This window comes from Callorhinus ursinus, unplaced genomic scaffold, assembly GCF_003265705.2.
Source record: "Callorhinus ursinus isolate GAN/ISIS: 27379988/994484 unplaced genomic scaffold, GSC_fseal_2.0 scaffold70, whole genome shotgun sequence".
Taxonomy (NCBI): domain Eukaryota; kingdom Metazoa; phylum Chordata; class Mammalia; order Carnivora; family Otariidae; genus Callorhinus; species Callorhinus ursinus.
Genome location: NW_027397132.1, coordinates 2,303,270 through 2,329,619, shown reverse-complemented (window position 1 = coordinate 2,329,619; position 26,350 = coordinate 2,303,270). Strand labels below are relative to the sequence as shown.

At 46.1% G+C, this 26,350-nt stretch overlaps 1 protein-coding gene across 7 annotated transcripts in view; it reads right to left on the bottom strand.

Annotated features, from left to right (window-relative positions):
* RNF216 (ring finger protein 216) overlaps positions 1-26,350 on the bottom strand; it is a 153,556-nt gene that overhangs the window by 66,312 nt on the left and 60,894 nt on the right. For all 7 annotated transcript variants that reach the window (XM_025863598.2, XM_025863602.2, XM_025863599.2 and 4 more), the window contains 3 exons: positions 25,877-26,014; positions 24,012-24,160; positions 23,435-23,513 (listed from right to left, as the gene is read on the bottom strand). In XM_025863598.2, coding sequence (XP_025719383.1) covers positions 23,435-23,513; positions 24,012-24,160; positions 25,877-26,014 — 366 coding nt within the window. The remainder of the gene's footprint in view (positions 1-23,434; positions 23,514-24,011; positions 24,161-25,876; positions 26,015-26,350) is intronic.

Genomic DNA, 26,350 nt, shown 5'->3' with positions numbered 1-26,350 from the left:
TGAGCCACCCAGGTGCCCCTATTTCACATTCTTATTAAAATGGGTTGTTTTTGTTAAAGTATGACACAGGCCCCAAAATGACCATGGCTAACATTATCATACAAATCACTGTGCTTTTTAAAGTAAAATTTAACAGACTCTAAACTCCAACGTTGATTAAATGAGGAAACAGAAAAAGAGTTCAAAGAACCGAATAAAGGAAATAGCCCTTTTTCATCAAGTGGATCTGAAAAGCTCAGGGTATGTAGGATTCTGTTGAGGCCCCATCCTTTGTGGAAGAACAGGAGGGCAAGGCGAGGAGACAAGAAGTTCCCAGTGCAGGGTTCGGCCATCAGTGTGCCTTGGGATGCCCGCCCTTTCACACAGCCCGCTTTAAGCACCTGGTTGGTGTGTGACACATGGGGAATAGCGACAGGATTTTCTTTCAGTTTTGAGAACTGTGACTCACCCCAATGCTCTGTCAACTATGGTGCATTTGTAGTATTAAATTAAAAAAAAGGGAGGAAAAGAAAAGAGAAAGGCAAAACATCTCAAGACCGGGAGGCAGTGTACTGAGAAACCTACCTCTCAGTTCTACTGTCAAGTGATCGATAATTCCTCTTTCATGAAGCCGTTTTCAAGAAAAATCTAAGCTTTGTGGTCTCTCAAAATGGTCTTTCGTGCTTTTAAACAAACAGAAAATATTATTTCAAAGTACTTTTCCTTTCCTCCTGGACTTTCTACAAGCAACATTGCCACAGCATAAGAAATCTAGTTTCAGGACTGTAATTCCATGATAGTACACGAGTAAAATAATCTAGATATGCAGAATTCAATAAAGTGGTATGTGAAGGGGCAGGTAAGTTTGTATTTTATTTTACTCACATCTTTATAAAGTCCCTTTATACTTCCTGTTCCTCTAGAAGACACAGTCAGTGTTCCTCAGAAGCCAGGCGCGTTTTGGCTGAGGTTCCCAGGTGACATTAAAGGCCTGAGATTTATCAGTGGCTGTGGCACAGTGAAATGCTCCTCTCCCTGAAACGCACCGCTCAGACCATGGGAGGAGGAAACTGCCACCGCAGCTCCCATCGGGTATGTCAACCCATGTCTTCCACAGACATCTCCCAGCACCAAACAACCCCTCCAAGTAAGCGGGGCTGGTGCTATCCTCATTCCACAGAGGAAAGGTGGTGGGAAGGACCTTGGCTAGCTGAGGGCAGAGTTAAATTCAGGACCCTTCTCCTCTGACGATGCTCCACTGTCCAGTATTTTGAGAGTCAGGTAAATGCATGTTTGGTCCACCAAGCTCACATCTGACAGCACAAAAGAACGCATAGAAGTGTACCAACTCACCAAGGAGTTGGGCTGGAGGGGACTTAACAGACGAGCAGACTCAGATCTGGAAGTGAAGGGCTGACGCAAGCACAGGACACACAGCACGGGGGCCCTGAGAGGACGAAGCCAGCCTTCTGCACTCTCCCCACAGCTCTGCTGCATTTCCTTCTGGCTCGCACCACCAGGGCAGAGTCTGTTTTCAAAAGGCTGTTTGGCTAGAATAAGAATTCTGGATGTTTTTACCATACTGATAGAAACCAACCAAATCCCCTTCTCTAACCCTGTGCACAGAAAGCGAGAACCCGGGGTGACCGAAGTGAAGAGCATTTACTTCCCCTCTGGCCAGCAGGGTCTCTAGTGGGTCAGCCTGTGGTGAAAGCCCACCTCCACCCCGAACAACAGAGCACAGACACCAAGCAATTTTGCCCGACAGCAGTATTTTATTGTTATGACACTGTCTTGTGACCCACTTTACTCCCTGCTCCTTACTTCTGGGTTATAAGCAGTAATTAGTAATGTCAGCGTTCTGGCTGGATTGCTCCAGGCCCATTAATAATGCAAGAGCAGGAACAGGATGGATGCGTAAGTGTACAACAGAGGTTTCAAGGTTAAAAGCAGTAATGGAGAGAGCTATGGGGGGGCGGGGTGTGGTGGTGGTGGCAGTATGCAGGTGGTGTTGGTAGGGGAAGAGGAGAGGATGTGTGTATGTGAGAGAGAGAGAGAGGGAAGGAGGAGAGAGAGAGAGAGAGATGGAGAGAAAGAGATTTAAATCTATTTTTTGAAATGCGCAGCTTCCCTTTAGGGCAACATGTATGGCAAAGCACAAATTCCTAGTGTCCTCGATCAAGCTCGCTCTCTCTTCTGGAGTGGACACACGTGTCTGGCCACCTGGCAGGGAGTGTGTCGTGCTAAGTCTCTGGCATGGGAGAGTTACTAGTGTATGAAATTGAGGTCAGAGAAAAGGACACCAGTATCTTTCAAACATATTTTCGATGTTTTAAATGACTTCTCTCATAAAAGGCAATGCCTGCTTGTTCAGCAGAACTGGTACCTTTCCACTTAATGCTTTTAAAGGAAAGTCAAGACAAGTGATGAAGAACAGGCCCTGGGTTTGGCAGCCAGCCCCTCCCTCGTGGAAGACAAGACTGTGTTGTTACAACTGCTTCCGCATCTCTGCAAAGCCCCCACAACACCATGGCTCCAAGGGGGATTTCAAAAGGTACAATATACGACATGCCTACAAAGAGCTTCGTAGAAGAATGGAATGACCACACACAAGCCTGCAAATTATGCATGGAAAAGGATTAGAACAGCTATTTGAGAAATATTTGCCTGGTAGGTGGGGGAAGGGCCACATAGCAAGGCTGACCGCCATCCGTGACTCCTGAGCTGCTCCTATCTTTACTGTCTTTTAAACAGAGAAGCATTTGCTACTAAACCTTTTATTTGTCCCTCATATACCCAAAGTGAGCTGTTTTACATACTAGGAAAGTAACAACTTCATCTGCTAGTTTCACAACCAAGGGCAGACGGTTTTAAAACTGGTCATCGTAATGCTTAGGTGAATCAGAACCCGTTCTTCCTCGTGAGTCAGTCTCGGTGGGAAATGGAAGCAGCTGGAAGCAGTCCTGAATGGTGACTAATGCAAGCTCTACTGACCCCCGGGGCTGACCCTGGGGCCACGGTTTTCCCGCTGGCTGCGCTCTGTCCGGCAGCTCCTGGGCATGTGCTGTGGACGGGACTCCTGCAGAAGCCCAGTGAGAAGAAAGGCAGAGCTGCCAAGTTCCAGCTCTTTCCGCTTGCCCTGAAACCCCAGCCCCTCACCTATAATCTGAGGCCACGCACTCTCTTTGAGGGAGGTAAAGTCAGCCCCCACAACGATCCGGGAGAAATGGCTATGGGCTTGAAAATACATAATAAGCACGTTTAAAAATAACATTTCTACCTTTCTCTTCAAGTTTCCTTAACACCAACACAACAACATCCTTTTGCTTTAAAATTTCGGAGTTGACTGGGTTGATGAACCCCTGAAGGGAATCCTGGGGACCAGTGCAAGAAACTGCCCTTCCACACAGATTTTCCGTACACGTCAGCACATCCCCACTCCACTCGTCTGAGACCCAAATATAAACATACCATACCCACCCCCCGCTCTACACCTGGCTTTTTTCACTAACAACATCTTGGGGGCAGCTCCGTGTTGGCACTACTGGACCCATGTCATCCTTTTAAATCTTATTGTATATGCCAGGGGTTGACTGACTGGAGCTCATGGTCCTAATCTGGCCTGAGGCCTGTTTTTATAAACATAATCTTACTGGATCACGGCCACGTTCATTCGTTCGCGCACCGTCTAGGGTTACTTGTGCACTACGAAGGCAAGACGGAGTAGCTGCGACACAGACTATGTAGCTGGAAAAGCCTAAACTGTCTATCTTGCCCTTTCTAGAAAAAGCCTGCCATCCTCTGGTGTATGCCATTGTATGGCTGCACCAAAACATATTTAACCCGTTTCCCACTGATGGACATTCAAGTGGAAAATTCCTTAGTCCTTAAAGTTCCCTGAGAATAAAATTAAACTCTGTAAATGCTGAGAAGCATTAAGAAGGCTGAGGAAAGGAAGAGCAGGAATTGGGAAGAGGCCAGCATGGAGGAGGAGGCTTAAAGAGGGAACTTCAGGGTGAGCTATAACCTCCCAACGTGTCACTTCCTCTTTTTAGAGGAAGCAAGAGGCAAACTGTAGGTCTTTTGATAAGAGGAAATCCCCCTTTGCTGTATCAAAGCTACTCCCTGTGTTTGTGTTTTTCTAAGTTTGGCAAGGCTGCCTGAAGCACATTGTGACCAAATTAGGAAGTGAGCAGGCTGATGTCTCTGAGCTGGTCACCACATGGCCAGGACGCCCAAGCATGTGTAGACAGTGATGGATGGGGAGGGAGAGGCGTTATCCAAGAAGGAAATGCTATTTGCTTGAGAAATTAGCCTTATAAAAATTACACTTAATAGGAGTAAGTGTTCTGTAAGATGGAATTCTTTTGCTGCTACTGACAACAAAGGCTTCAAAGGTTTCTACAGGGAAAGACTGTGTGAAACAGGCAGTGGAGACAAATTCTTTTGGGCGTTATTCTGTTTATTCCAAGGACAGTGAAGATCTTGAGAAGTACCAGGGAAAAATATACCAATTAGCTCTTTAACAGATTAAGATACTTACTTACTTAGTTTTATGCTGTTGAGAAAAAAAGAATTTAGACAGGTCATGCTAAAAAATTGTGTAAATGGTCCATTTTACCACGGCCTACCCAATTGTTTTATTTGCTGGAACAGTAAGATTTAAGCTCATCTTACAGTTTCCAACAAGGTCTAGGAATGTGATACTGAATCATTCATACTGAGCTTGTTTCTGCCATCTCTACTCAGTGATATTCTCTTCCAGGAATGACTTCTGAGTTAACCTTTGATACTGAGCCAAGGAGCTGAGAATCCATTCTGACCACCAGTACTACTGGGGTAATAAAGTTTAAACCTGAAAATCCTTGCTTTCCTCCCAAATTTCCAGATCAGCAAGATTCTTGGACATGGTTTTCATTCCCTGAAGAATGTGCTTGGTTCATTTCCAGCATCTGCTATGAAATCAGATGTGAAGTTAAGAGTTAAGGTAAGTGTAGGGGCGCCTGGGTGGCTCAGTTGGTTAAGTGTCTGACTTCGGCACAGGTTATGATCTCAGGGTCCTGGGAAAGAGCCCTGAGTAGGGCTCCACACTCAGTGGGGAGTCTGCTTGTCCCTCTCCCTCCGCTGCTCCTGCGCGTGCTCTCTCAAAGCAATAAATAAAATCTTAAAAACAAAAGAGTTAAGGTAAGTGTAAATGACAAATCTTAGTTCTTTACAGGAAAACCTATAAGGGAGTCAGGCAAAAAGCACAGTTCTCGGCTCAATCTGAGAACCTGCTCTCTCCAGGGCAGTGGCCGCTCCAAGAGAAGGCAGAGGCCCGGGGCAGAGGTCTGCACCGGTGGCCATATTGTGGCGTGGGGCTCCTGCTCAATGTGTGCTGAGCTGGTATTCTGGTTTCTTCACCAGGCTGTATGGGGGGGGGGGGGGGGGGGAATTCTGCAGCCACTCTAATGTTGTCAAAATAGCTAAATGTTTGCTTTCTACCTACCCCTATACTGATTTTGAATGACATTTATTTTTACAATCACCTAAAGGGTCCATGAATTTTACAGCTAACAACACTACAAAGAATAGACTTTTTTTTTTTTTTTTAAGATTTTTTTATTTATTCATTTGCGAGAGAGACAGAGAGAGAACAAGCAGGGGGAGAGGCAGAGGGAGAGGGAGAAGCAGACTACCTGCTGAGCAAGGAACCCGATGCGGGACTCAATCCCAGGACCCTGGGATCATGACCTGAGCCGAAGGCAGACGCTTAACCATCTGAGCCACCTAGGCGCCTAAGAATAGACACTTTCTGGAAGGCCCTGGCTGACTGACACATAAACCCACCAGTTAAGAACTGTATTTCTATTAGTCCGGGTCTCCATGGCCCACCATTAATGGAGGCAAACTGTATACTAATGGACAACTGAGGACATATACAGATTAGAGAACTATCCCGGAATCCAGAGTCCACGTATAATTGGAAAGACAGAAGTTGGAGGATTTCCTCAAGCTACGTAAACCTCGCATTTAACCTCTTCCCTTTATCTGTACAATGAAGGTGTCGGAGCTATACGATCTCCCAGGTACCCCTTATAAACCCAGCACCTGCAATTACAAATCAAGAAAACCAGATACCAGTATTATAGAACCACCCAGGCAGGCTTGGTGCAGTTCCTCTGAACAGGGTTTTTTTTTTTTAATGTTTTATTTATTTAATCATGAGAGTCAGAGAGAGAGAGAGAGAGAGAGAGAGAGAGAGAGAGAGGCAGAGGCAGGGGGAGAAGCAGGCTCCCCACCAAGCAGGGAGCCCGATGCAGGACTGGATCCCGGGACCTGAGCTGAAGGCAGACGCCTAACCATCTGAGCCACCCAGGCGCCCCCTCTGAACAGGGTTTGAACCACACATTCATGTGTCCCACTAGATGAGCATGAGATGCCAAGGATACCCACGCCTGTTCTGACCTCACTGTGCCCAATCAGATGGCATGCCTCCAACTCCCCGCTCTCGACTGCTGCCACCACCCTGCAGCCTGGCCTAAGCAGGAGGTGTGTTCGGCAGAAGCCCTGCTGAGCTCTCTCCCCGGCTGTCTTCTGCTTTCTCACTGCAGTGCAGAAGGCACCCCGGCTCTACACAGGCTTCGTTGCCCTTTTATGGTAGAAAAATGAATTGCTTGCCCAGCAGTGGAGCTGAGAGAGATGACAGAACGGAAAGTTGTCATTTGTTGTGGTTTTGGCAGCAAGAGAATAAAGCGTTCTCCCCTCAGCCACCCTTGGATGGACAGTGCACGCCAGGCATTCAGCAGGGGAAAAGCAAACCCAGCCCAACTGCTCCCAGATGCATTCCTTCCTTGCCTTGCCTGCAAGGGGATGTGTTTACTTATGAACAGCATCAAGCCTTATTTTGGTGGAAATGCACTTTTGACAAAACAAGGTATAAAAAAGCTGTCTGTGTTCTGCTGGAAGATCTAAGAGAGGTGCCCCAGAAAACACGATTCCAATCAGATCACATGCAAGGAATGGTTTCATTTCCTAGCACAACGAGGCTGTGAGACTGGAGCTGAGCAGGGAGGTGACCTTGCTCAAAGGAGGGGCTGCAGCTGTTGCTGAAGCCCAGCCCAGCCCGATCCCCGTCTCCCGTATGGCTCAGAGGGATGGGGGAGTAGCCACTGACTCCAGATAAATACATTCCTGGGAAAACACACCAATATCCAAGTCCCTGGGGTAATAAACAGCAGTTGGTACCAGAGGGCCTTAAATTGTTTGCATTTCTGTCAGGAGGCTCACAGAAAAAAAAAAAAAAAAAAAAAACAAGCCCCAGGCCTCCCAGCAGCTGGGAAAACATGTTGCAAAAGGAAAATTAGGCAATTCTCTGTATGCACATCGGAGTTAGGGAAATTAAGCTTATCTGAGTGAGAGAAATTAAGCTTATCCAACATGCTTTCAGCTGGAAAACAAGCCTTTTTTAAATGGGTGGGGGAAAACTTGTGATGCTTACATGGTTTCTTCCATATTTTAAGGCATCCAAGGACTAAAAAAAACATGCTGGCCATGGAACTGGAGCAAAGTAGCAGCCACTAAATGAAGAGCCAAATGTCCAGTTTTCCTGTAGCCAGCACTGCAGAACCCCCCACCACAGCACCCCGTCGACCACCCCCCTCTACCAGCAGGGGAGGTGTGTGCTCCAGGGACTGCCAGCCGCCTGCACACGTATTCCCGGGATCCACTGCCAACCATGAACTGGCTGCCTCTACCGTTGCTCTCAACTGCTGCCACCACTCCCCTCCGGCCCCCCAGTCAGCCCTCAGAAGACTGGTGTTTCTCCAGGCCCATTCACTTCCACTGAGGCCCTCTGGAGAAGACTGCTAGCCTTCTAGAATGCTAGCAAACGTCCACAGCACTGCACAAATGGGTTTTGGGACTGGAGGCTTTGTTAACCAAGGACCACAAGAGCACTGTGCATCCCCAGGTCTTGGGTCACTAGGTCACCAGAAACGACCAGATGTTCCAGCTGCCACCCCGCCCTTGTTTAATCTCTCCCCACCCCCATGTCCTCTTTTGTGGCTCTCCAAGATCCACCCTCCCACCAGCACTTTGATCACACCATCCCTACAGCAGGCTTGCAATAGCACCCTGGGGTGTCCTTTTCGAACCGAAGTCCATCTGTCCTCCTGTTCCGTCACACAGGTCTACCGCTGAGCCCCGGAGAGCTCTCTCTGTGTCACTTCCTGGGCCAGGAACAGCGGTCTAGCCGCACCCATCAGGTCCCGTTAGGACTCTTGTCAGGTCAAGATCCAGCTCCTTCATGAAGTGTTTCCGGACTGCGCCCAAAGGACTGTCGCCTCCCTCTGGCTCCCTCCAGCAGTTCCTGTCACCACCTCACTATTTAGCTATCTGCACAAGGAGTTGGCTTCCCTTGATCCAGATCTCAGGGTAGGGCTGTTGCTGCCTATTTTGTATCTTCAGGCATAGCAATACTCAATAAAAATCTGCTAAACGAATGACCAAGTTCCAATCAAGGCCAACCAGCCTGTGTTGGCACAAGCCTATGCTGAGGGAGCAGCTGAGACAGCAAGGCAAAAGTTTTAGGAAGGAGTGAGTCTAAAGGAGGAATGCAGGGGAGAAGGAAGCACTGCACAGCAGACAGGGCCGTGGTGACAGAGGGCTCAGGGGCACAGGGTCTGCCTGGAGAGAAGACCCATGCTGGGAGAGCTCAGGGGAGGTGAGAGCAGGCGCTGGCCTCAGGAGAGAAGAGGAGGTGGTTTTTATGGGAGGTGAGAGGGCCTGGGCGCTAAGAGGATTGTGGAAACTGGAGATGTTTGGAGCAGCGAAATCTCACTGAAGAGGGTCAGGATGGGGAAAGGACAAACTACAGTCAAAACAAGAGAAGAAAAAATTGTGGTCTACACATCACTCTCTTTGGGCTAGACTCTCAATCAGCTTCTCAGGTATAGGGAACTTTTGAAACTTAAAACCCTTTCTCATACGAATTTCTGATGGAAAATAAAACCGAAGTGCTTTTATGAGGCCATAGGGATTTGATCTGAGAAACTCAGCCTATTTCTCTTTGGAAAGCAAATACCAACACCAGTTTGAAAACCCTCAGTATTGGAAACCAGGGACTTCGGGACTGGAAGGACACGAAAGGTCGTCTGGTCTCTTCTCTGGCCTTGAAGCTGCACCATATGCTGGAAGTCATTCCAGAGAAAAGGAGTCTATCCAGAGCTGTCCAAAGGCCTCCAGCGGGGCTTCGGTGCAGGGCCTCGACACCGGACCCCAGGTTCCCAGAACCTGTTTCACTGGCTACAGAGGGTCTAGGGATCCATTTTGGATTCCTTCTGGGTAGCTGAAGTCTTTTTACTCAGGGAAGCTGGAAACACTAAGTCAAAACCACTCCTACAGAAGAATCTTTTTTTTTTTTTTTTAAGATTTTATTTATTTGAGAGAGCGAGAATGAGAGAGAGAGAGCACATGAGAGGGGGGAGGGTCAGAGGGAGAAGCAGACTCCCTGCTGAGCAGGGAGCCCGATGCGGGACTCGATCCTGGGACTCCAGGATCATGACCTGAGCCGAAGGCAGTCGCTTAACCAACTGAGCCACCCAGGCGCCCTACAGAAGAATCTTGTACAAGTTGAGGACCACCCCTCCATGCCCACAAAACCTTCCCTCCTCCAAAATGACCAGCCCTTTTATCTTCCCACTAAAAGCTGTTGACATTTTCCTATTATGTAACAAATTTCCCTCATCTCTTAAAAAAGTGACCATGCCACAGAATTGGACATCTGAGTACAGGTCATTGTAGGTCCCAAAAGTGAGATGCCCTCAAAGCAACAAAGTAGGAAAGAAGACAGACAATAGAAAAGTCAAGTGGAACTAGGTTTTTTCAATATGGTGTTTTAAAAATTAACTTTTTAAATATACAAAGAAGTAGGCAATAAACATGAGTGATGGGTCCCCATCTACCCATCCCTCAGGTTTAATAATTATCAACTCAGGGCTAATTAGCTTTTTGTACCCCATCTACTCTCCCATCCTCTCTTGCCCAGTGTATTTTTAAAAGCAAATCCCAGATGATATATCATTTCATTTGTAAGCATTTCAGTTTGTATCTCTAAAAAATAAGGACTCTTAAAACCAGCCAACCGTACCTGAATCATACCTAAAACCACGTAATACCAAGTAAGGCAGCCCTGGATTTGACTCCTGATGTCCCCTGTTAGCTGTGACTGAGCAGACAAGGAGCAGAAAGTCCCTAAAGAGGCTACTGGTAAGAGCTCCACTGGCAGGCCCCTGAACATCTGCCTGTTTAAGGTGCCAAACCCCCACCTCACAGGACCCTAACTGCCTTTGCTCTGACTTTCTGACAGAACTGCAAAAGAACTGTGGCTTCTCACCCTGACCTCGGCAGACTGGACTTTGTCAGTGCTCATCCTAGTCACCAAGGTCGTTCTGAGCGATTTTCTCAAGGAGCACTGGTATGTGGTGCAGATACAGAGTGCACAGATGCCATTAGGTTTCAAGATGGCAGGGCTGGTTCCTGAGCCTGCTACCGTGGAGACAAAGGGCAATGGGTTCTGGGTCTGGGCAGTTAATCCCACTTAGGACAGTAAACTGGCTCACAGATACAGACATGCATTTCTAATCGTGGTCTGGGAGAGGGCCATGCAGCCTCTGGGGACTAGAGAAGTCCTCATTCTCTGTATGTTTGTCTCAAAGTCAGGGAGGACACTGGACGGTAAAACGCCATTTACATTGCTCAGGCACTACACAGCAATAGGAAAATGACCTTGAATCCAACAGTACAAACGAGAAATTCCACCCTGCGACGGCTCCACTCTGCTTTAAGCATTCCTTTTTGCTCCTGTTTCCCTTGCCCACATTCCTCCTCCCTGACACAGACACCCACAGGGAGATGGGATGTTTTCATGCCTGTGTTATTACCATAGCAACAATTTCTCCTCTACCTGCAAGGGTGGAAGCCCTGCAGTGCTCTGTGTTGAGAACGCAAAGAGGGGACACGAAGGTTCTGTGCTCCAACACACACATGTATACCACACACGCACACACGATGTACACACAGGCCCGTGTGATGCATGCACACACTCCTCCAAGGACACTACAGTGAGAATCAGTAAAACGATTTAAATTAAAATGCTGACACCTGGTCACACAATTAGTGAATAGACAAAAACGCAGCCAATGACTGTAAAGATATTTTGTAGACGTCAACTCGGGGATTTTTAACATGAAATTTCTAAAGACTTTGAATCAAAATGCATCTCTCTTTTTTTAAAGACTTTATTTATTTATTTGAGAGAGAATGAGAGACAGAGCAGGAGAGGGAAGAGGGTCAGAGGGAGAAGCAGACCCCCTGCTGAGCAGGGAGCCCAATGTGGGATTCGATCCTGGGACTCCAGGATCATGACCTGAGCTGAAGGCAGTCGCTTAACCAAGTGAGCCACCCAGGCGCCCCTGCATCTCTCCTTTGATGAGGCCACAGGCACACACAAAAAAACCATTAAGTTATTTTAACAAAACATATGAAGGCACTAAACAAATAATATGTGGTTTCCAGAAAGATAGGCACTCAAAGCTTATGATCCCCATATGGTTTGTGAACAGGGCTAGGCTGTGGTGAGTCTGATAAGCAATGGCTCATGGTGGCCACAAAAATCACGAGAAAGGGTCAGTGTTTCAATTTTAATAACGTGCCCATCCAAGTCTGTTAAAAGTTCACAGTCTCTTTACATACTGTAGACAACATATCTTAGTAGAAACCCAAACAAACGAGAGACAAGGAGGTATGTCCTTTCATTACAAGGACAGTGAAAGGTGAGCAGCCCCAGCCTCCAGGCCTGCCCTGCTGCACTGGGGGGTGGGTGCGGTGGTCAAGACTCAAAGATCAGCACCTTCCTAAGACGACAAAAAACATAGCCCATGAGTCATGGAGACAAAGCATGGCCATTTTCACTTTGTCACTAATTCTGAGTCCTCTAGTAAAACAATCATTTTTCTAGGTCCTTCCTACACTCATCTCTTGAAATATTCCCTGAGATGCCAATCCTTTCAGAAAGGGATAAAAACAAAACAACAAACCAATGAGACATCCAAAAGGAGAGACACAGCAGTGCTGTGGACCAAGCAACTGAGACTTGCAGGGCACAGGTAGCCTTCATTAGGACACAGCTCTCCCCAGGGTAGCCCAGGTCCTTCTCTGAACTTGAACAATGTGGGCTAAAGTGAGAGCAGTCATTTTTTTACAGAGTATATTAGCACAAAACTTAGCTTAAAAAAATCTATCCCCCTTCCACTGTGGCATGCTAGTAAGAAAAGAGTTTTCTGAGTCCATGATTTGAAAAGCTAAGGTCTGGGAGGAGTCATCTTTAGGTCCCTGATGTGACTTTACATCTGCCCACCTTAGGGGAATTCCACACTCCTCTGGGAGACTTTAGACATCTGGGAGAAGTTCCTTTCTAGGAACTCCTCACCTGCACGCACTGTTGGCATCAGGCTGTGCCTTCCCTGTGCAGCAGCTACTGTTTCCTGACCTAAGACATGCCAGGCACAGACGCTTCCCCTACATCAGGCTGTCTGCGCCTCCGCCCCTGCTTTATGAGACACGACTGACAAGCCACTGACGTTTCACCAGAGGTCTGCGAGGTAGGTGCAACTGTTCTCATTTTACAGATTTAAAAATTGTGGCTCAGGGAGGGGATGTATTTACCCTCAGTCACAAAGGCAAGAAGGGGCAGAGCTGGAACGGAAGTCCGAGCTGGTTTAACATCGAAATCCCTTGTCTTCACCACACCACCAGACTGTGTTCTGAGCTGCAGCACAGGTGCGGCCACGGGCACCTCGCTCCCTGTAGCCCGGTGGCGCCCAGCCTAGGGCTGGCTCCAGGGCGGCACGTCAGCGAGGGCTTCTCATGCAGCAGTCTTCAAAGGAACTCCCCAAACTGAGAACCTACTAATAAAGCCCAGCACAAGTGGTCGTTCCGAGCACTGCCGACGGAGCAGGAACACAAAGCAACATTTTAACCATCTTAGAGCAGCTTCCCTGGGTGAGAAAGGAAGCACCGGAATGTTCTGTGGGGGCAAGGCAGAGAAACACCCACCTTGGGGGGTGGCGGGGTGTCAAGGACATAGGCGAATACCGGAGTCCACGACAACAGCTCAGCCTGTCTGGCCCGCCTGGGCTCTGAGGTGCACTCCCTTGGCCGCTGGGGGGGCTGCCCCATAGCACTGCCAGGCCTGCAGCCGTTTTCACTACTCAGTGCCCAGGATCAAGGGACAGAAAAGATGCAATATAGGAATAGAAACTACTCCTGTAGGACTAACGGGAAACAAAAATAACTGTTTTATTCGTATCAGCTTTGTCTTTTTTTTTTTTTTTTAAAGATTTATTTATTCATGAGAGACAGAGAGAGAGAGAGAGGCAGAGGGAGAAGCAGGCTCCCCACTGAGCAGGGAGCCCGATGCGGGATTCGATCCCAGGACCTTGGGATCATGACCTGAGCCGAAGGCAGACGCTTAACCATCTGAGCCACCCAGGCGCCCTCAGCTTTGTCGTTTAACCTGTGCCCGTGTACGTATGTATCCGTGTGTGTGTATACATATTTAAAGGTTTTTATTTATATGAGAGAGAGAGGGATTGAGAGAATGAGTGGGAGGAGGTGGAGAGGGAGAAGCAGAGCAGGGAGCCTGACGTGGGACATGATCCCAGGGACCAGGACCGGAGCCCGAGGCAGATGCTTCACCAAGTGAGCCCCCCAGGCGCCGTGTGTATATGTACTTTTAAAGTTTTTTTATTTTTGAGCAACCTCTACATCCAAAGTGGGGCTTTAACTTAAGACCCCAGATCAAGAGTTGCAAGCTCTACTGACTGAGCCTGCCAGGCGGCCCCCCACGTGTATATTTTACCTTTCTTCCCCTTGGGTAGATACCTAGCTCCCTTTCAAGTAAGTGCTGCAAACAACAGATACGGTATTTACATGACTTTTACTAGGAAGGCAGGATAGGAAAAGAGATAAGCAATATTTGCCTTTTGTTGTTTTTATTCTTCTTGGGAACACCCCCCCCCACACCTCCCCCCCTCCCCCACACCAGGTTCTCTAATCACATGTTAGCGTGTGAAGACGTTAAGTAATGAAGTGTAATTATCAACCAAAATCTTCCAAGGATCAAGAAGCCTATGATGAACACATTCACCATGCTGTTTGCTATGAGGAATTTTAAAAACTGGAAAATGACTAAAATATTAAGTTAAAAAGAGTTAGATCCTGAAACCTCATTGCCACCATGCCAGCTCTACCCAACACTGACGGGAGGGCGGCTCACAGGGAGGCTGCTTGGGATCTCCTCTGGGACTGTGTCTGAGGCGGGGAGGCCTCCTTCTGGGTTCTCACCATTGGGTAAATACTGTCACTCCACTCCATACCTCAGAGGCCACTTTCTAGGGTGGTTGGGGGGAATGCCGGGAGCTGAGAGCCCTGGGAGGCACCTACCCAACATGCCTGCATACCACGCAGCCTGAGGTCTTAAGCTATTCCGCCAGAACCCTCCAGAATCCTCCGGTGCCGAAGGAAGTGACTCACCTTGTGAGCAGGGGCAGGCCAAATCCCCGGGAGGGAATTCCCACCCCACCCCACTTATTTTGTGGACTTGCATTATGAAGCATGGACTTCCACGCCAGAGAATGAGTGCTCATTCTGGGACTTAAAAAATCCTTTTGTTATCCAAACATTCAGTTCTTGTCAACATAACTTCCTGAATAAAGATCCTCCCTGATAGTGGGAACAAGAGGATCCAGCTTCATTCAGATCTAGATAAATGTGAACGCCTGTGCTCAGCACAGGAGTCAGCTGACGGGCTGGGCCTCAAACGGCAGTGCTGCTACTAAGTGCCAAGCGTCCACTGTCACAGCTGGAGCCGCCCTGGCACTGACAGCTGGTCCAGGCTCATTGACATTCTCTTCACGCGGCCGTCCAGCTACGGCAGGCGGCTGCAGATGCCTGTTTTTTAGCAACAAACTGGTTCACTGCAGATGTGAATTCTGGTTATATTTCAGGGCTGTGAAGTCAGTAACAATGAATGCTACAAAGGATAGGATGGGGCCTGGAAATGGTAGAAAAAGAGGAGCGGGGAAAGGAAACGAGAAGCACAGGAAAGAAAGGTGAGAAAGACACAGGAAAACAAGTACAAGTGACACCGGGAAGACGCGCAGCCACACTCACCCCTTGGCTTCACTAAGGAACACCAAGCCAGGTGTCCTTCACAGTTCTTCCGACTAAAGTCTCACCACCTGATGGGTCTCCCTCCCTTAGCGCTTACTTCATGAATAGTCTTAAACCTCCACCTTGTAGCTCTGGCTACCTTTCTGGAAAGCTCTACGTACAAACCTCTGAATTTATGGAGCAAAGCTATGATCCTGGAAAAGTAGAGAAGGACTCAACAGGGAAATTCTGACCCTCAGAATAAATATTCCAGAAGCATCGCTTACAAATCTCCTTTTATCTAACACTCTGCAGCCCACACCAAACACATCCAATTCATTCCCAAAAGCACCATGCTGAAAACAAACTGATGAATCCTTTATCTGCAAACACACAGGGCACTGAGGGCCTTGACAAAAGCATTCCATCATATCAATGAAACAAAGACTCTCTCCGCATTTCATCAAAGATACAGTATCTTATTCTCTTCAGGGATTTTAGAGGAATGATTCCAGGCATTCAAGCCTGCCTCCAGATAATACGTTAATATAAACGCCTCATCTCAGAGTGACAAGTTCCTGGAAATCTAACTGGAGTTTAGATTACTGGCAAAGACACTGCAATGAGGAAGCAGATGCCCTTAGTCTCACACGGGCCAAAAATCAGCTTGTGGCTCATTTCTTAAACATTAGCAATCCTCAAGGATTAACGGATGGTTTAGCCATCTAGCTGAAAAGAAACGATGTCATAAGGAAAATTCGTTTAAGTAGAAAAGGTAAAAGCATAGGTTCTAAAAACACTGACATCTCTGATACTAAATTCTGAATGCACATAGTGGTTTGCTTTGGTACTAAGCCTAAAAGAATTCTGTTTACGAGACACTGTCTTGCTGAGTGACATACTTCTGAAATGCTCAAGAGAAAACTGTTCCTCATGGAGTATCAGTGCCACCTAGTGGCGACTCACCATAGCGCCTAATAAGGAGGGACCAGCTTAGACCTAACTCAACTTAGCTCTCCCTTGCCTGTGAAGAACAGGGCGGGAACTTCCGAACCTGCTGTCCCTGCCTCAGGTTCCCAAGAGACAGTTTTCACTTTATTTTCCACAGTGGGCCAAACTCTGAAGACCTTACCCTAATGGTGGAAAGCGTCCAGAATGTGGATGCTCTCATCTGCGGGGAGGGTCAAGTTCTGAAGCACGTGATCATTGAGAATGCCTTATGATGCATTCTCTTTACTGGAAAACGTTACTAAGGGACACAAGAAGATCTGAAATAAATGGAAATATATACTTTGAACTTATCAGGACTCACTTTAATGATATTAATTTCCCCAAACTCATCTATTCTGATGAGATTCTAAATCAAAATGCTATCAGCAGGCGCCTGGGTGGCTCAGTTGGTTAAGCGACTGCCTTCGGCTCAGGTCATGATCCTGGAGTCCTGGGATCGAGTCCCACATCGGGCTCCCTGCTCAGCGGGGAGTCTGCTTCTCCCTCTGACCCTCTTCCCTCTCATGCTATCTCTCATTCTCTCTCTCTCAAATAAATAAAATCTTTAGGAAAAAAATGCTATCAGCATTCTCTAACTCCTGTGACCTACTTCCTAGATGCCCTGCTGCAGGCTTTCCGTGCTCCCAGCTGTGTTACCTGTCCCCAGGGCTCCCTCCTTTCAATGCTTCTTACTCCTGACTACAAAATTTTCCTCTAGCCTAGATCTTACCTCATGTTCCCGACCCTAGTCACTTTCTAAGTAATTACTGAGACCTACTATGTGCCAGGCATTAGCAAAACATACACATACTGAACACCTCCATCCTCAAAACTCTACCTATCTAAAACAGAATCGACTGACATTCTCTCCTGGAATCTTTTCTATTCTTTTTTTAAAAGAGGGGAGGGGAGAGGGAGAGGGAGAGAATCCTAAGCAGGCTCCAGGCCAGTGTGGAGGCCAACATGGGACAGAATCTCATGACTTCAAGATCACGACCTGAGCCACAATCAAATGTTGGACGCTTAACTAACTGAGCCACCCAGTTTTTCTATTCTACTTGCAATTGTATGTGAATAGTATCATCACCCACTCAGTGGCCTAAACCAGAGAAGTGAGTCATCTGGACTTTTCCCCACCCCTACGGTCAGAATATCTCCTTCTAATCCTATCTCCCCATTATCTTTCAAATCTGTTCCTTTTTTCCACCACCATCATCTGTTTTGGTTCTCATGATATCAGTCAGGACATGCTAGGTTATGCTGCTGGAACAAACTCAAACTTCAGTAGCTCAAAACAGACTTATTTCTACGTCCATCTTGGCAGAAGGAAAAGAGATAATGAACCATTAGCTCTCTTTTTTTGTGTTAAAAAAACACACTATATGAAATCTACCCCACGAACAAATCTTAAAGTGTACAGTACAATACTGCTAACTATATATGCACTGTTTTACAGCAGGTCTCGAGAGCTTCTGCATCTTGGGTGACTGAAATTTCATACCCATTGCATGGCAGCTCCCTGTTTCCGCCTCCCCTAACCCCTGGCAACCACCATTCTATTTTCTGTTTCTGTAAGTGACTACATATCTGCAGTAAGTGGAATCACACAGAATTTGTCTTTTTGTGATAGGCTTATCTCACTAGCATAATTTCTCAAGGTTCACCCATGTTGTAGCATGACAGGATTTCTTTCTTTTCAAATCCTGACTAACGTTCCATTGTATAGAAAGACATCTCCTTTAGCCATTCATCCATGGATAAGTATTTAGGTTGCTTTTATATCTTGGCTATTATGAACAATAATGTAATGAACAAGAGTACAAATAGCTCTTCAAAATTCTGTTTCCTTTTTCTTTTTTAAAGATTTTATTAATTTATTTGACAGAGAGAGAGAGACAGCAAGAGAGGGAACACAAGCAGCGGGAGTGGGAGAGGGAGAAGCAGGCTTCCTGTGGAGCAGGGAGCTCGATGCGGGGCTCGATCCCAGGACCCTGGGATCATGACCTGAGCCGAAGGCAGCTGTTTAATGACTGAGCCACCCAGGCGCCCCAAGATGCTGTTTTCAATTGACATATATTCAGAAGTAGGATTACTAGATTGTATGGTAGTTTTGTTAATTTTTAAAAAAGATTTTATTTATTTACCCCCACACCCCCGCCTCCACACCCAGTGTGGAGCCCAATGAGGGGCTTGAACTCACAACCCTGAGATCAAGACCTGAGCTGAGATCAAGAGTCAGATGCTTAACCAACTAAGCCAGCCAGGCGCCCCAAGATTTTATTTTTAAGTGATCTCCACACCTAATGTGGGGTTGGGACTTATAACCCTGAGATCAAGAGTCACACGCTCCACCAACTGAGCCAGCCAGGTGCCCCTATTTTAAAAAAAAAAGGCTCAGTTGGTTGAGCGACTGCCTTCAGCTCAGGTCATGATCCTGAAGACCCGGGATCGAGTCCCGCATCGGGCTCCCTGCTCAGCGGGGAGTCTGCTTCTCCCTCTGACCCTCCCCCCTCTCATGTGCTCTCTCTCAAATAAATCTTTAAAAAAATAAAATTTTTTTTCAAGGATTTTACTTGACAGAGAGAGAGAAAGCAGGGAGAGCAGCAGGCAGAGGGAAAGGGAACACAAGCAGCGGGAGTGGGAGAGGGAGAAGCAGGCTTCCTGTGGAGCAGGGAGCCTAATGCGGGGCTCGATCCCAGAACCCTGGGACCATGACCTGAGCCAAAGGCAGACGCTTAACCAACTGAGCCACCCAGGCGCCCTATTTTTTGAGGACATTCCATACTAGTTTCCATAGGGGATGTACTGTTTTACATTCCCATCAACAATGAACAACGGTTTCAATTTCTTCATATCCTTATCAACACTTATTATTTTTTTTCCTTTTTTGTGTTAGTGAGCATCCTAGATGTGAAATGACCTCACCGTGGTTTTGATTTGCATTTCCCTGATGATGAGTGATGCTGAGCACCTTTTCATATATCTGTTGGTCAACTGTAGGTTTTCTTTGAAGAAATGTCTGTTTGAGTTCTTTGCCCATTTTTTAATTGGCTTATTTCTGATTGGCTGTTACTGAGTTACAGGACTTCCTGTGTATTACCGATATTAACAATTTACCAGGGAAATAATTTACAAATACTTTCTCCGATGCCATAGGCTACTTTTTCACTGCTGATGGTTTCCTTTGCCGTGCAAAGGATTTTCAGTCTGATGCAGTCCCATTCATCTATTTTTGTTTTTGTTGTCCGTGCTATTAGTGTTACAATCACGAAATCACTACAAAGACCAATGTTAGGAAGCTTCCTATGTTTTCTTCTAGGAATTTTAGATTGTTATGTTTCAGTTTTTAATCCATTTTGAGTTGATCTTTGTGGTGTATGATAACATCCAATTTCATTCTTCTGCAGGCACTCATGTTTGTCTGGCATCATTTGTCAAGCAGAACGACCTTTCCCCAAGGTGTAATCTTGGTGCCCCTGACTGCAGAGGTGTGGGCTTCCTTCTGGGCTCTCTGTTTGGTTCCACTGGTCTGTAGGTCTGTTTTTATGCCAGTACCATACTGTTTTGATTACTGTAACTCTGTAATATGCTTTGAAGCCAGGAAGTATGAGGCCTCCAGCTTTGTTCTTCTTTCTCAAGATTGTTTTGGCTATTTGGGATTCTTCACAGTTCTGTATGAATTTTAGGATTGTTTTTTCTGTTTCTTCAAAAAAAGCAGTTGGTATTTTCATAGGAATTGTGATTAAATCTACAAGTGGCATTGTGTAGGTATGACATTTTAACAATATTAACTCTCCCCTATACTGTGTTGGTTCATTTTTATTGGGGCCTATTTGGCTTCTTGAATCTGGATATCCATTTTCCTTTCCCAGATTTTAGAAGTTTTTGGCCATTATCTTTTCAAACAAGCTTTGTCTCTTTCTCTCTTCTCCTGCTGAAACTCTTACAGCACATACACTGGTTCACTTCATGGTGTCCCTCCCATTGGTACCTCAAGCTTTCTTCTTCTTCATTCTTTTTTTTCCCCTTCTGTTCTTCTGACTAGATAATTTCAAATGACCTGTCTTTGAGTTCACTGGTTCTTTCTTCTGCTTGGTCAAACCTGACGATGAATCCCTCTAGTGAAATTTTCCATCAGTTATTGTATTCTTCAGCTTCAATTTTGTTTGACTCTTCTCAATATTTTCTCTTTGTTGATATTCTCATTTTGTTCACATATCATTTTCCCAAGCTTGTTGAACATCTTTATGATGATTATTTTGAACTATCAGGTAATTCACATACATATCTCCTTTCCTTTAGTGTCCTTTCTGGAGATCTACTTTGTTCCTTTGGTTGGACTATATTCCTTCCTGTACCTTGTTGCTTTGTGGCAGGATCCACATATTTGAAGAAACAGTCACCTCTCCCAGTCTTTACACACTGGCTTTGTACAGGGAAAGACCTTCACCAGCCAGCCTAGCTATAGATTCTGGGAGCCTTTACTTTGGAGGTGTCTTCTCTGGACTTAACATGTGTAAATTCTCAATTACGGAAGTCTCGCTAAGTTTCTTTTTTTAGGAGCTTATAGTCTCTCCCTCCCTCTGGTGTCTGTCTGTAGTACTGCAGCTTCTCTGGAGCAGTCCAACTTCCTTTTGTTCTCAGCAGCCCCCAGGCAGCCAGACTACAGTGGTTCTCATCAGTGCTGAGGCGGGCAAGAAACCAGTCCCTTCAAAACCTCCTCCCCCAAGAAGCTGGAGCATAGGGTGCAGGTTCCACTCTTCCTTTCTCCAAGGGAAAAGCTACCTGAACTGTGGGTTCTTTGGGGCAGCAGCAAGCCTACCAGCTCTAGTGTTCTCAGAGGCATCCAGGCATCTAGAGTACGCAGGATCCTGTTAGTGCACTGAGTCAGGTGAGACAATAACCAGCCCTTTAGGCAGTACTCCCAAAGGCCAGAACACTGGACACATGTTCCAACTCTTTCCCTTCCCAGGGAGAAGCTGGGAGTTGGGGGTTTTCTCCAGTTCTTTGCACACTAAACTGAGGGCAACGGCAATGGTGAGCAAGTGTATGTTAGCTTAAAATGTTGCCTTTGGGGCCGCCTGGCAGCTCAGTTGGTAGAACATGTGACTCTTGGAGCTCTGGGTCATGAATTCAAGCCCCATGTTGGGCATAGAGCTTCCTTAAAATAAGTAAATATATAAAACGTTGCCTTAGCTCTCAGCAATCTCCAACCTGGTGCTGCTTAGAGTCAGGAAAGACAAAAGCCAGCCCCTTGGGTAGCTGCCCAAGAAGACTGAATGCTAGATTATGTTCGAGTCTTCCCTTTCTCTCCCCTCGGGGGGGCGGGGGTGTGGGGGGAAAGCGAGTATTTAGATGTTTCCTACATGTGCAGATGGGAGTGTCTCTGGCAAGTGAGTTCCATGAATTTTCCTATAGGCTTCAATGCAGCCGGCTTTGCACTGTCTGGAATGCAGGAGCCTCCTACTGGGTTTCTAAATTTCTCACAAAGGGAACTGGTCTGTGTAATGTTGATCAGTGTTTCCGTAGGGGGCTGGGGAAGGAGGGTCTGGGGCTGCCTACTTGTTGACATCACCCCAAATCATGTTTTTATCATTTTTTCTGCAAGTGACTGACCTCATTCACACTGACATTTCATTGACCAAAAGAAGCTACACAGCCACCTCCAAGTTCAACAAGGCATGTATATCCCTTCCGCAGAGAGAAAGCCGAATATTTGATGTTTGTGCTTCAGATCTTAAAAGCCACTGGGACCCTTTCACTGACATCCCAGGTTGATGTTCTGAAGAAACTCACAGGACACTGTTTCAGACTCATGTGTGTCCTTAGGACTGCCTGTAACTGTCTTGGAGAATAATGGCCTCACCTTCTCTTTGGCCTTCCAAATTGTCTATGAACACTTATCAGTAGAGTCTAATTTGGAATTCTCGGAGGAAATGTAGTTCCCAGCTCCATCTTAGCAATTCACGGAGACTCCACAGGAGTTGGCAGTGATGTGCATCTCTGACCTGGACTACAACAGCTGAAGAGATCTCTGTTATCTCAGTCCCCTTGCTGTTCCCCCTCTGCCACCTTAGGCTAGTGCTCAAGATCTGCATAGCCTGGCCCCACCCAGCTGGTGAGCCTTCAGGATGCTATTCATCTTCAGACCTAAAAACACTCCAACATCTTCACTTCCCCCCCACCCAACCTTTCCTTCCCTTGGCTACTGCCTCCCCAGGCATTCCAGTGCTGGGCGCATGAGGAGCACACAGGGCAGTCAGGTGCTCCACTTAGTTCTAAAAGCCAGAGACTGTTGGGAAAATTGTTATAGCAAAAGCCTGAGGGTGGGGACAAATTATTAGATGGACACATAAATTCTAAGAATACACCCAGATTTTACAAAGAAATGTTAATGCTGAGAACAAAAGGAATAAAATTTAGTCCATTAGTTTAGTTTCTTCCTCCTTTCCTAATGACTACTTTCATTTCTTCACTCCTGCAGTAAGGCAAAAATATTATAAAATGTTCAACTCTGGTCATGCTATTTTCTTTTTTTAATTTTTAATTTCTTTTTAAAGACTTTATTTATTTGAGAGAGGGAGGAAGGGAGGGAGCACAGGCCAGTGGGGGGGTTGAGGGAGAGGGAAAAGCAGGCTCCCTGCTCAGCAAGGAGCCCGACACAGGGCTCAATCCTAGGACCCTGAGATTATGACCTGAGCCGAAGGCAGACGTTTAACCAACTGAGCCACCCAGCGCCCTGGTCATGCTATTTTAGAAAAATGGCTTAAAACATACTTGTCTAGGTTGATGCTAGACACTTAAAAACTCTAAGTGGCTTGTAAATAGCTGACACATTTTAAGACATTCTTAGCTCACAGGGGAGTCTAGTTAAAAAAAAGATTTCAGCTGCGCGATGACTTGATGGCTTTGGCACCCAACACAATCAGTTCTTATAAGAACAGTTAGTGAATATTCTACCAGATGCAACAGAGATGCCAACATGATGCCCAGGTCTTTAACCCTTCATATTTTACGACATCTGCCCTCATAAGAAGAAGGCCTACAATAGGAATCTAGAGCTTCTGACTGGAATTCCACATGTGACCCCCATCTCTGCAACCATATCAACCACGATTCACCAAGTACTGATTTTCATTTGCTTTCAATTAAAAGGAGAGCACACAAACCCTTCTCACAGGTCAGCACGCAGATAACCAACAGATACCTGGCCATCAGTGTAGTCTGTAGCACCAAAATTCAAATAAATCTAGAAAAAAATTTGCTTCCCTACCTTTCGGCACCGAGGATTGGGACAACTGAATCTCTTCACATCACTGTCCAACAGAGCAGGAAAGCTGCAGGAGGGGCACCTACAATCAAAACAGCAGAAGGAATATTACTCAGAATATTAAATTGGTTCCATGTTCATACTGATATGGAATTTTAAGCTGGACAGCTATATGTCCTTTTTAATTAAAACACGGACTGAGGCTCTCCTTTGTGCTGGCTCTTACCAGGAAATGCAGATGCCATTTTGGGTCCCGCCTCAGTGCAAACCACTCGATAAATATACATTCCTACCTTTGTGAGAACTCCTCGCACGTGTCACCTTTCCTCCATCCTCCAACTGAGTGCGTACGATTGTACCCATAAGCCAAGTGATTAAGAGGTACCAAGGAATGTGAGTAAAAATGTGAAATGTGGATTTTCCCATTAATAAATTATTCCCTATTGCTCAGAAGAAAATGCCAGAAGACCTGTAAGATCCAGCTTTGTTACAGATTTTCATCATCTGATGAAAGTGTTCAGGCAATATTCATAATGGGGAATGAGGTGACCAATGACACTCTCCAACTCTGAGAACTCACCTGACGAGCTCATCGGCGTAAGCTGCAGCAACTTCCTCTTCAGCCTTCCGCTCATAGTACTTATACAGGATGGTCTGGGGAAGCACCTTCTCCAGCTCACTGGTTGGGAATGAACATGTGCAACTGCCTTCCATGCAGCTGAGTTCTGACTGGAATTATAATGTCAGGAGGCAAAAAAAATTAAATTAAAGAAAGAAAATTCAACCAAATTTTTAGAAAAACAAAAGCTTCAGTGGTTTAATGCCTCCCTCAATGGGAAGCGGATAAACAGTGGTTAAGAAAGTGACCACACTCAAGACAAGGAAAGCATAATAAAACCCCACAAAGTCCATCTGTGATATAGCATCAGAGGGCCTCTATCAGTCCAAACCGCAGTAAGGTGGAGAGCAACAAGGAAGGTCATGGTGCAGTGTCTGAAAAGGAGATATTTGTGAGAAGTGAGTTGATTTCCTCCAGAGACCCTGAAAAGGTTGGAGGTCTAGACCTTGGGGAAGGCGAAGGTGAGTCGTAGAAGAGGAGACTGACAGGAATACAGACTAAAACCAAGGGGGTTGTTTGGAAAGCCTCTGTCTGGATCCTACCCCTTTCAGATGGAGTCAAGGGACTAAAACTCTTCCAGGAGAAAGGAAGACAGCCTCCGGGACAGCTGCTCCAGCGGGCCCTGGCCGTCATCTTCAAAGGCATCAGCAGCACACTGAGTCCTCCTCACGCCACATCAGTCCAACTTCTCTTCTGCCTCTCTCGTACATTTTTAAGGACCCTTGTGATTACACTGGGCCCATCTGGATAATCCAGGCTACTCTTCCCATTTCAAGGCCACCCAACTAGCAACCTTAATTCCCCTGTCATGTAAGGTAACACATCCACAGGTTCTGGGATGAGGATGGGGATATCTCTGGGGGACCATTATTCTGCCTGCCACACTATTCTGCTCATAACGGTTACTCTGTTCTTGATTAAACTGCAACTGACTTTAGACTAACTGATGTTGAATGATTTGATTATTGGTCAGGCATTTATGAAAAGTAATTCTGGGAGTGCCTGGGTGACTCAGTCCGTTAAGCCTCTGCCTTCGGCTCAGGTCATGATCCCAGGGTCCTGGGATCGAGCCCTGCACTGGGCTCCCTGCTCGGCCGGAGTCTGCTTCTCCCTCTCCCACTCCCCCTGCTTGTGTTCCCTCTCTGGCTGTGTCTCTCTCTGTCAAATAAATAAAAGAAAAAAAAAAAAAGAAAAGTAAAGTAATTCTGGTTTTTAATCGTTTAAGACAAAACAAAACTCCTTTTCATATTATGTTATGCTGGTATCAACAGACACTAACTTTGGACAGAGAAATATGACAGTGGAAAGTTATTCATTTTTTTTTTTAAGGCTTCTAGTTCTTTATTTATCTTTTTTTAAAGTTTACCAATTTAAGTAACTTCTACCCCAACATGGGGCTCAAACTCATGACCTCCAAATCAAGAGTCACATGTTCTTCTGACTGAACCAGCCAGGTGTCCCAATAGTTAATTTTAATACAACTATAAAATCCTTTAAAAATCTTGTTTAAAAAAACCCCAACAATGCACTCTCATTCAAACAGCTGCAAGGATCTTTTCATTTTTTATTACAAAATGGATTGATGAGTAAAGAAGTCGGTGCTCCTGGAATAAACAGCGCCATTCCCCAAGAAATCTACTCTGCTTACAACCAACACAATCACACCAGCCAGGGGCTGTCTAGGAATCACACACATACCAGCATGTCTTAAAAGCTACAGCTCACCCCAGAAAGAGCAATTCGACGAGGCATTTACACTTCTCTATAAATGGGGTCTCATACTCTGTGAACATTTCCTGCGTGTGGGAATATTACATGATTCTCACCTTTCCAGATCCAAAGACTGCCTCTTGGGCATATCTGATGAGACATTCTTTGCAGAACAAGTGAGCATCCGCACATTGAGTAAGCTCCTCGAATGGAAACTCCCCATAGCAGCAGCGGCACTCAATCAGCTGGCCGTCCTGCAGGCCGTCAGAGACACATGAGATGCTGTACACTGAAGGAGAGGGGCAGCTAGGTTTCATATTCCCCCATTCCCAAACACACGCTGAGGTCAAAAGCCACCTCTAGAAGCCATAAGACACGGATGAGCTGTTTTCTGCTCTGTATATCTAGCTTGAGGTGCTAGTATAAATATCAATATATAACTAAAGATAGAATTTTCATGGGTTTTTATTCTTCGGAGTCATCCTTTGTATAAAGTGATCATATCATGAGTTCCATGGTGTCAACAGAACCATAACATCTATACTCAGATGCTAATATGACTATGAGAGTCAGGGACAAGTGGCATGAGA